The following is a 12,362-nucleotide window of genomic DNA, read 5'->3' as shown; positions in this document are numbered from 1 at the left end:
TAAGTTATATTCATTATAATTATCATATTTCTTAGTATTAATTCTGTACAATTTCAATAATAGAGAATATAAATAATATTTTCAGATTTTTGGCAATTTCCAATTTTTTACTAAATGTCAGATTTGGGGGAAAGAATTACTTTTTAAAAATTATATTACTATTCATTGATAAATAAATAATATCAAGTCTTTACATGGATACATTTCCCTACTTTTATTAACTTAATAGGTTCCCTTTTCCCCCTCAAATCCAAGTTTCCCCAATATTTCTTCCACCTTCTTCTTACCTGTCTATGTTTAAAATCATTCTCCATTTTCATCCGCACATTATAGAACAAACCATAGAAAAGTGACACTCTATGTAATTATTTGTTTTGAAGCTTTTTTCTTCCATGTCACTTATATACACAAAATACATATTATGATGACACTCAATAAATGCTTATGAGTCAATAAATGAAAGTAAGCATGAACAGTTACAGTGTACATATCATTTCCAATAGAACACCTAAATTTCAAAGTAACTAAGTGCAAATATTTAATTACCAATAAAAATGAGAATATGCCATGATATATATATAATATAGAATATGCAGTAATGAAATTATACCTTTAAGAAACATAGCTAGAACCATGGAAGTCCTTAAACATCAAGCCTTACTTGAAGCAACCCAGATTTATATAGCTTCTGTATAAGTTTTAATCTATAATCCTTTTATGTATAATTTATAACATCTGCTTATTCACTCTACAAATATTTATGTGTAGATTATTACACATCAAAACAAATTAGCCCTTAAACAATCCATTTCATCTACTCTTGGGAAAGAAATCTCTTTCCCATTTCTACATTTGTTGCCCTACTCCTGCCAACAGTGTACAAAGTACTCTTTCCCTCCTTACCAAAACTTGCTATTATTTTTGTTTTTTTAATATTTTCATTGTGAAATACAGTACACATACAGAAGATATACATTTACAACTTAATGAATTATTATAAAATGAACACCTGTATAACCAGTTCTTAGGTCAAGAAACTGAACACTGACAGCAGCTTGGCAGAGAAACCTATCAACCCTTGGTGTGTAGGTAAAGGAGCTGTGCAGAGTGGAGGGTGAGGTCCTGATTTATATTATATGCAGATTTCTGATTTCTGTTGTGTAAATAAATACTCCCTTCATGACTGATTTCAAGTTCACGCCACCAATAGTTTGACAACCAGCTCATCAAATATCTAATAATTGGTGGTGGCACCAGCCTGCTCCAGCATACAATAAAGCCTCACCCTACCCAGCTCTCAGCTCTGAGCCACACTCCCCTTCATGATCACATCCCCCACACCATCTCCGTAGAGACAGCACCATTATTTTAGTAATAATTTCCTTACTTTTATTTATAATTTGGCCACCACTTAACGAAATTGGACAAGTGTTATACTATCTTTGTGCGTGTTTCTTATTGTTAGGATGAGGACAAAAGCTCTTTGTCATAGGATATTTTGTGAGGATTAAATGGATCAACATATGTAAAGGAATTAGAATAGTAACTGGTCCATTTTAATTGTAAGCACTCAGTATACTTACTACTGTCATATATTGATATTATACAATGTAAATAACAAAGGAGTAAAGCACAGTAAAAAAATAATAAAGACTCAAGAAAAGGTATAATAAACATAAAATTGAAGATGGGGTTATCTCTACGCGTGGAAATGGGATAAATGTCTGACCAAGAATAGATATATACAGGCTTATGGTAATATTCTATTCTTTAAGCTTGGTGATACTCATACGAGGTTCATTATATTTACATATATAATACCACTTTGTGTTTGTGATATATTCAGAGTAAGTCTTTGAAACACCTATAATATGAATCACCTATGCATATGCATGTGTAAGTTTGTGTTTGTCTGAGCAGACAAAAAGAGGTGAAAAAATATATAAGACTGGTAATACTGGCTCCTTGGGAAAGCATTAACTTTTTAATCACAAATCTTTACATTATTTCACGGGCTACCAAGATCATGTACTACTATGAGATTTTTAATATAAATAAATGTTTTTACAGTGAATCATATAAAAATTTCAGAGACAAAAGTGTGAAATCACAAAGGAAAAAGATTCCACTTCTCAAGGTAAGTGCACACATGCATAATACTTCTATGAAAAGCTAGTGTAGTACATATTATCTTTAGAATGTTCTTAGAAGAAAGCATTATTTAGCTCAAATTAATATTGAAAAAATTGTAATATAGAAAACTATGTGTTTCAAAACCTCACATTCCACTAAATAACAAAATTCATTTCAGATAGATTGAAAAGTTAAAGTAAAAAGACTAAGAACAAATTAATAAAAAGATAGATTAAAAAGAATAAATTAAACCATAAAGAAAAAGAAATGATACGTCAGGGGGATGTAATGTACAACAATGGTTACTACAGATAATAATTCTGTATTGCATATTTGAAAGTTGCTAAGAGACTAAATTTTAAAAGTTCTTATCACAAGAAAAAAAAATTAACTTTGTATAGTGACAGACTGAATTATTGTGGTGATCATTTCTCAATGTATACAAATATCAAATCATTACATTATACACCCGAAACTAATGTTAATTATCAAGTATACCTCAATAAAATTTTTTTTAACTTTTTAAAAGTGTACAATTCAATGAAAAGAAAAAGAAAAAGAAATACTCTTCCACTTTCTTGTTACTTTTTTAAAAATTATATTTATTTGTTTTCTTCCCTCCCCTCTCGAGATAGCCAGAGCCAGTGGGACCCAAGGGCACAGGGACCTGCAGAAGCAGCAGAGGCCAAGGAGACACAAGGGGCTGGAAAGGGCCAAGGAGGAAACTAAGTCTGGCAGGATCTTCAGGGTCAGGGTGAGGAGACAACAGAGGCCAGTAGTATGGTCAGTGGTAAAGAAACAATAGGGGCCAAGGAGGTGAAAAGGACCATTTTAAGTCAGAACCGAAGATGGTCAGAGCCAACTGGCAATGTCAAAGCTGAGAAGATGATGGTGCATGGGTAAGAATGTGGGTTTCATAAAGTAGAATAAGTAAATATATTAAAAAATATTAAAGATAATGGGAGGCAGATTTCTCAATACTGAAGGAAGAAAGTTGTAAAAATAATCAATTTGAGGCTAGACTGACCCATGTGGTTTTGGATTGGGATTGAAGATACTTGTGTGAACTCATGGTTATTAATAGAGATAGATCAGTTTAGATGTATGCATATACATATATATGTATTTGCATTTAAGCTTATATTTCTTAGATCTGTCCAACAAGAATGCCTAGAAGCAATGATACCCAAAGAGCAATAAACACAATAAGCACACCTATCACCCAGATCTTGGTTTCTTAAAACCATATCTACAAAACAAACCAGGGCTTCTGAGATAAGGAAAATAAAAGATGAACCAAAAATATCCTACACCGGAAAGCAAGGAAGTACAAAAAAATTATGGATGTTTGTCATAAAGACCCAAGACTCATGTGAAAGGGCTCCTGCTGGCCAAATCCGGTACAACTTGAACATCAAAATAAATAAGGATACAACTCAGGGGATAGCCTCTACACTAAATCCATGCATCCACTGTTTTTTCTTTAAGTTTCACTGGAACAAACCACAGCCATTCACTTACGTACTGTCTGTGGCTGTTTTTGCAATACAGTGCAGAGCTGACCACCTGTAGTAGAGATCTATGGCTCCCTAAGCCTAAAATATTTACTGCCTGGCCCTTCACAGAGAAAGTGTGCCAACTGTTGATATAACACCAAATTAAACAGGGATCCATGAAATTTACACTGACACTAAGAAATGAATAAATAAATTAGTAAATGGAGGAGAAAAACAACTTCTTTGTTTCTGTAGAATTCAAACTAATAAATATCTCAGAAAATGTCACCATTTGGCAGCCATCACAGTAAAGATCAATTCTGACAAGAGTCGTCAATGAACTAAAACCAGTGGGCAAGAGTTTGTTGAAGAACAGGATGTTTACATAGTCTCAATGTATTTCTCCACCAAATACTTAAGATCACAGAGGAGAAAGTGGAATTTTACAGTAAAGAACCCTGGCAGACACCAAAAGTTAACATCACTAGTAAAATAATAAGACAACTCAACATCATGTGCCTCTTGTAATGATAACATTGAGACAGAATTGTTATGACTTCTGTGTGATTCCTTCTAAAGATGAAAAACCTAGGGGCTTCCCTGGTGGCGCAGTGGTTGAGAGTCCGCCTGCCGATGCAGGGGACATGGGTTCGTGCCCCGGTCTGGGAAGATCCCACATGCCGCGAAGCGGCTAGGCCCGTGAGCCATGGCCGCTGAGCCTGTGCGTCCGGAGCCTGTGCTCCGCAACGGGAGAGGCCACAACAGTGAGAGGCCCACGTACCGCAAAATAAATAAATAAATAAATAAAAATGAAAAACCTAAATCATCATGAGCAAATATCAAATAAATGCAGATTAAAGGACATTCTAAAAAATTGTCTGTATTCTTCAAAAATGTCAAGGCCATGGAAGACAAGGAAATACTAAAATAACTATTCTAATTGAAGAATATTACAGTGACAAGGCAACTAAATGTCATGCATGATCCTCGACTGTGATTCAGGGAAAGAAGAAAGACTTTTTTTCTAGAATGGATATTATTGGGATAATGGGTTAAATTTGAATGGGAGCTTTGTATGAGATGATAGTATTGTATTAATATTAATTACCTGATTTTAATGGTTGCTCTTCATTAACTCAAGAGAGTGCCCTTACCTTTTAGGAAATAAATATTAAGGTATTTAGGAGAAATAGGGCATCATACCTATAATTTATTCTCAATTTATTCAGAAAAAAATGCATATGTTTATATGCATGTTTATATTTACACAGAAATAAAATGGTAAAGTCAAAATGGTAAGATATAAAATATTGGGAAATATGGTGGGGGTATATAAGAATTCTTTGTACAATTCTTGCAACTTTTCTGTAAATTGGAAATTAATTTTTTGAAGCAGAAATAAATATGTGTGAACGTATGATTTGTCTAGAGTAGAGGAAACTCTATTGGAGTGTAATCATAAAAACTAGGGCTCTGAGTCAGGCAGACATGATTCAAATTTTAGTTCTGTTACTTTGTACCAACTTTCAGCTTTCTAAAATGCAAAATGGGAGTGATATAAACAATGTAGTTATATATAGATATAGCCCTATGTGTATGGGTAAATATGTCTATATATATATACATATATATATATATATATAAATACATTACACGTAAATGATTAAACAAAATTAACATGTAGGGTGCTTAGCACAGATTCTAACTCATGTTAAGTATTCAGTTAATTTTAGGCATTCTTAAGTCTAAAAGCAATGGGAAAAAAACATAAATGACAGAATATAAACCCGAGTGTGAATAACACAATTTTAAAAGCCCATCAGTAAAATGAAAGACAATGTAAGCTAATAAATGAATATTAGAATAGTAAAATGTTATTTTATCCTATCAAAAAGATTTTTATAAAATGGTAGTTGCTATTATGAGTATGCCGAGAAAAAAGCACACTAACATACCACTCGGGATATTGTAAGCTAGTACAATACTTCTGAAAAAATTCACAATATTTATCAGGATACCCTTTCTCAGTAACTGTAAACAAATCAAAGATGTAGGGGAATAAGTATATATAAAGGAATAGATCACTGCATTATTTATAGGATCAAAACTTTGGAAACACGTAAGTGGTGTATCCTCTTAAATTACTATGTAGATCCACGAAAAAAGAAAATCTGAATTCTGTAAAAGAGTTAATATATTTCACATATTTATGCAATGAGGAATAGTGGAAGATCACACACCCAACTTGTAACAGTGATTACTCCTGGGTTTGGGTTATGAACAATTTTTTTCTTCTATATTATTTTATTTTCTATAATGAGCATGTATTTTTTATATAATTAGGAAAATCAGCAATATTTTTAAAACAACACAATGCACTGAAGAATTAAATTAGTTTCTACTTTACTTAGAACAAAGAATGAAGTTTGGGGAAAAAATACAAAGGAAGGTAACAATCTCAAAATGTTTAAACGACTGTATTAGAACACATTGGCCATGAGCAATATCATTCATCTGTTTTTAATATTATGATTGTATCACAACAACCACATAGGTTAAAAGGTACAATATTATTTATTTTCACCTGTCTTTATTCCAAAAACTTCATACAAAAGCTATAAGCTTCTTCTTTATCACAAAAAATTCTCAATATACCAGTCTACTACACAAGAAAGACAATAGCTCAGTGTTAATTTCATAACCATGCACATCTGTTCACTATAATAGTACTTAGGATACAGAACAATCATAGTACAGACAACGTAGAAGCACTGTACTTACCTAAACCTTTGGGTGCAATGCCACTACTGTCGGCAGGATTAATGACCCAGTAGTAATATTTTAGTGTATGCATTAGCTGTAATACTGTTCCTACTCTGCGTATGGTGGTGTAAATGGTTGCAGTTCCAATAAATTCAGCAGACAAATAAGTGTATAGGGAAAGCTGAACCTAGTACAGAATATTAACAAAGCATTAAAATAAATTTAAAATGCCTCAAGTGTTTATATTATAAATATACATTTCTATTCTAATTTAAACGGAAATCATTAAAGGCCAAGAAAGAACCATTTATTATGAGGTGAAATATAACTATTTATTAAGTGTTATTTATATTATAAAAAGAAAATAATCTGGAATCAACACACTCTAATAAAATTTTACTAAAGGTAATCTAATAATTATTAATAATAAAATAATTTTACATGATTCAATAATTCATTGAAAGTATCCAATAGGAAGATTAAATTATTTAAAAGGCCAACTAGACTAAAGCCTTTAATCAAAGTACACTGCAGCAGTTCAAAGGAACAGAACCTAACCTCAGCCAGCTATATCATATTTGGAAAAAAATATATATTGTTGTCATAGATCCTAAAAGTTCATGTAATTTCAAATTTTCTTACCTATTGCCACATTATCAGAATCTAGCATGTAAATATACAGACGACAAGTTTAAACACCATGTTTAAAGAGTGAACAAACTTCATGTTTGTGTTTTAGCACAATAATTAAAATGACAAGCCATAATAAAAATTAGAACTTTAAAGTTATGTGGGAGACTTGAAAATTATAAAATGCAGCTCAAGTTCAGAAAAATGTCTCTCATTATTGACTTTTACTAGAATATAAGGAGGCTAAATTTAGGTATGCAAAATAATAAAAATTTAATGTTTATATCTAAAAAAATTTATGTATAAATTTCTTTAAAAAATATTTTTACATATCATGATAAAAACTCTATGCTCACAATACAAGGAATTTTCCAGTCACAATGATGACAATTATCATAATATAGTTAGTTACCTGCTATTTTTTCTTTTCCTAGTCTTAATAATCAGTGTACCAGATTCTCTTTCTTGGAAAGGTATGAATCACATCTAATGACTTCAGAATGCAGCCATTACATCAAGCCTAATTTTTAAATCTTTTTAGTGTTGATTTTCAAGAGTTCCTTGCACATTCTGAATGTTATTAATTGCTATTTTCTCCAAATTTTTATTTTGAAAATTTTCAAACAAAAAAGTTATGTAACTATCATAATAGATTTACCAACTGTTCATATTTTTCCACATCTGTTTTATTTCTATTATATTATAGATATAGATGTATAAATATATTTTGACTAACGTTTGAAAGGAAGTTGCTGACTCAGACACTACATCACTAAATACTTCAAAGTAAATCTCCTAAGAATAAGGACATTCTCCTACATAGAGCGTAATACAATTCCTCCACTCAGTAAATTTAACATTTATGCAATACTAATGTCTAATTTTCGGTTCATATTCAATGTTTTCCTCTTGCCTCGATAATTTTTGACATTGTAAAAAGACCTCCTAATCTATCATCTATTTATTGACATTGTCTCTGAAGATCATTTAACAAAATCTTTAATTTTGATATCATCAAATGCACTAATTTTCCCCCTAAAAAGAGAGGTTTTGAAGGTCTTACTTAAGAACTTTTAGGCTATCCCCAAACTGCAAAGATATCTTTCAGCAATTTCTCCTATTAGCTTTATAGTTTACCTCTCAAATTTAGGTCTTAAATCTAAGTGGGTTTCACCTTTGTATAGGGTAAGAAGTACAGCTTCAACATTTTTTAAGTAACCATTACTATTATTTAGATTCAGAAATTTCTCATCACCCCATAAGAAAAAAATTTTTAACTACAGTTTCATTTATTGTACTATTTACATATTTACTGTTTTGACTTCTAATACTACCTAATTTAACTGCTTCAAACTGACTGTAAAATAAACTGAAAAATCCAAACGCTTTCTACTGGATAGTTTAGATCCAATAACTGTAATTTATATTTATAATTTATAATATTACACTAAAATAAAATGAATGAGATTAAAATGTATACCTTTGCAGGTGTATGTATCCAGATGGCTGGGTTGAATAAAATGTGATCACAAAGCTGCTTCAGCAAAGGTGCTCCATGAGATAAACCATCAAGGTATTTTGCAAAGGATAAAAATTGCTCCAGGACAGCTCTCGTGATATGAACTCTTGATGACTAAAAAAAGAAAGCAGAAATTCAAGCTGAAAATATACAGATATAACTTTTTATACTTTCTTTGCTATTCAAAATTTAATTATATTTAGAAACCTAAGATTTTAAGATAATTATCTAAATGATAGTTTGTTATTCATGGCCCACTCTAGGACAACTATAGATAAATAACAGCTCAGGTTGAACAATGCCACTCTCAACTCAAGCTAAAGAAATAAAATAAGTTATGGATAAGAATGGTTTCATTCCATTTGTTTAGAAATTGACTAACAAGAAAAGATCTTAGAAAATTAAAATGGAGTAGAATTACTATCATGATAATACACACACACACACACACACACACACAAAGACACTGGGAAAGAGAAGTGCTTTCACTAACTCCAAACGAAAGTGAAAATAAATTGACCCCACCATTCCAATGAATCATTTCTTCCAAAAGATAAAAATGAGTTGCACATTGACAAATGCAATGCATCCTGCTTAACATAAAACATTCCCAACCTTTCAAATCCATAGTACTTGAAAAAGAGGATCTCACTTCCCTGAAAATACTGTCCTCCTTTGGCTTTCATGACCCTCAGATTACTCTTCAGTGTCTTTTGCTTAAAAGATGGAAACTGCTGAAGATTATTTCTTTGGTCTTCTCTTCATAAATACACTCTCCCTAGATGATATTTTATGCTTCCACTGCTTAATATAACACTATCTCTATGCTGAGGACTCTCATCTAGAAGTTTTAAGTGTCATCACAGTATGTAACCTATCACACATGGTATTTAGATAAACAACAAACCTTCCAAAATTCAAACCAAACCTTCAAGCTGCACTGTCCAATACAGTAGCCACTAGCCATAGGTGTCTACTGAGCCTTTGACATGTGGCTAAACCTAAGTGATAGGTGCTGTTAAGTATGTATGCACTGGATTTTGAAGATTTAGAATGAAAAAACAATGCAAAATAACTATTATTTTTGTTGTTGTTGTTGAATCTATGTTGCAGTGATAATATTTTGGATATACTAGTTTAAATAAAATATATTATTAAAATTAATTTCACCTGTTGCTTTTTACCAGAAAATTTTAAATAGCAGTATGAGGCTTGCATTATATTTTAATTGGACATGTTACACTAGAGTATAATCTCAGGTGAAAATATTACAGAGAAAATGCTCTTCATAAAAACTAGTAATTCAAACTCAAATATCAAAAAATATATCTTCCTATGCAAATCGTTTCTTTTTGTTGGCTATGATACTTTTTATAGTATCACCATCCTCCCTAAAGTAAAGAATCCCCTACATTCAACCCTAAAGCACAGGTCACATCACATCTTTATCTCTGTGATCCACTGATTGAATCCAAATATCAGTATAGGATAATTAAGGTCTAAAAGGGACTAAATTCTCTTACCAATTTTACTTCCCATATGATTTGCTTACATTCATCATGCTCTTAAAAAGGGCAACTCAATAAATTTGACCTAAACATGCCATGCATTTTTTTCATACTTCTACACAAGGAGTAACAAACTCAAATGACTACAATATGCAGGAATTTAACAATAATGTATGAATTAGGATAGGAGACAATAAAGAGTAGTATGGACTGCTTAAGGTACCTAAACGAAATAAAATTAAAAATTAAAAAACTTTTCACTGAGTCAAACAAAGTATTTCTTTGGGCCAATTTCTCACGCACGCCAGACTGCTTCACCTGCTTTCTCTATCATGCTCCTTTAACTTGTAAAACCCTTGCATCCACTGCATTTCCCTTAAAGGTACAGCTCAATGCTTTTCAGTTAGCCATTCAGAAAATATGTATGTTGAGCACTTATTGTTTGCCAGGTACTCTCCTTGGCACTGTGGAAAGAGTAGTTAAGAAAACTGAAAAAAAAACAAAAACCCTGCCCACATAGACTTACATTCTAAGAGAAGACAATGACATACAATAAATAAAATAAAAAGGTAAAATATGTAACATGTTAAATATAACAAGTGTATGAAAAGAACATGAAGTGAATAGAAAATTTGTAGAAGGGAGGTTAAAAGAGGTTTTACTGAGAAGGTGGCATTTAAACTAGTTTGAATAAGGCTCGCAATAATTTTGTATTAGTAGGCTATGTGTTCGACAAAACACCGGCGGTGAGTAGATCAGCAATAGTCCAACAAAATTCAAACCAAACCTTACAGCATAACTTTACATGAAAATTTCATAAGATGGAGAAAATGATCCTAACAAATAACTGTTATTACAAGGGGGGAGGAGGACAAAGACAAATAAATATTTGAGTTAAAAAAAAGCAGATTGGTCACTCATTTTACAAGAACTTTAATAAAAAATAACACTGCTTTTAAATTCTAAAATATTTTACTTTATTCATGTTTAGGGGAATAAAATTAAGAGCAATGTTAGTTAAAGCTTCAGCCATCTCCACTGATTATAATTTCACATAGCTTATCTTATACATTTTATTTTTATTCAGTAATAATGAGTTCAAGAATATTATCTGATACAGTCTACTTTTATGCCTAAAACCCTGAAATAGAACAGTTAGAACCTGTTCCTAAATAGTCTTAGTGATCAGGTATTGGCCTATAAAAACTGTCATGTGTTTATAAAAACACTAAAGTGATATAAAATCAGATAGACCACTATGAACATAATCATTTGAGGAACTAATTCATAATCTGGAAACCAGTTTTAACTTTCTCCATGTTATTAAAAGATATGCTAGAAGCATCACATGAGGCCTTCCATATTACTAAAATAAAATGTCAATTTAGTTTTCATAGCAATTGATGCTGTTGTGTAGCAGTTTTTCATTATAAAATTGATCTTCAGGAAACATTTTTCTAAAATTGTATTTTTTTATTAGCCCACTCAAAATTCTACCGGGCATAAAATGAATGTTCTCTTCAATAACATGTTACCTTTACCTATAAGTACGCAGTACTTATTCCTTCTGCTTTGTGTAACTGTTATTCACACATCTTTCTTTCCTTATATAAAAAAGGATACTATCTTATTCATCTTTTATCCATCTGGTATCTGCCATAATTCCTCAGTAAATGTTTAACTGAATTCATGTCAAATTCAAGAATAAATTAAGAACAGAACAAATAAGATATAACACAGATTAGAAGAGGATGGAAGAAGGACATTCAATTTTGTTTTAAGTGTTTATTTTGATTGATTGCTTGAAAAATTTTTTTTTTTTTTTTGCTGTACGCGGGCCTCTCACTGTTGTGGCCTCTCCCATTGCGGAGCACAGGCTCCGGACGCGCAGGCTCAGCGGCCATGGCTCACGGGCTCAGCCGCTCAGTGGCATGTGGGATCTTCCCAGACCGGGGCACGAACCCGTGTCCCCAGCATCGGCAGGCGGACTCTCAACCACTGCGCCACCAGGGAAGCCCCAAAAATATTTTTTTTAATTTGAGATTTGCTTTCATTTTCTCAAGCAAAGCTATTTTAAAAAGAGATATACTTGGGTAATTTATAGTTATAAATCTGTAAAATGCAAGCTCTGGAATTTAAACTATATGACATTACTTTTGTATGGTAACTGAATACATAATTTGCAAGAAGTACTATATGAGGGGTGACTAAACATATTCGGAAGCATAATCTGAGAAGCTAGAAAAAACAATTATATTATAACATCTACTCCTGAAGTAATTAAACCAAATAGGAGCAATGGATGTTACAGAG

The 12,362-nt window shown here is 31.9% G+C and overlaps 1 protein-coding gene across 1 annotated transcript in view; it reads right to left on the bottom strand.

Annotated features, from left to right (window-relative positions):
- Nucleotides 1-12,362, bottom strand: part of NBEA (neurobeachin) — a 610,373-nt gene that overhangs the window by 479,046 nt on the left and 118,965 nt on the right. Inside the window, exons 12-13 of the mRNA XM_060080316.1 lie at nt 8,503-8,655; nt 6,411-6,579 (exon numbers count right to left, since the gene is read on the bottom strand). Coding sequence (XP_059936299.1) covers nt 6,411-6,579; nt 8,503-8,655 — 322 coding nt within the window. The remainder of the gene's footprint in view (nt 1-6,410; nt 6,580-8,502; nt 8,656-12,362) is intronic.

This window comes from Mesoplodon densirostris, chromosome 17 (genome assembly GCF_025265405.1).
Source record: "Mesoplodon densirostris isolate mMesDen1 chromosome 17, mMesDen1 primary haplotype, whole genome shotgun sequence".
Lineage (NCBI taxonomy): Eukaryota > Metazoa > Chordata > Mammalia > Artiodactyla > Ziphiidae > Mesoplodon > Mesoplodon densirostris.
This window is presented reverse-complemented; position numbering and strand designations above follow the sequence as displayed.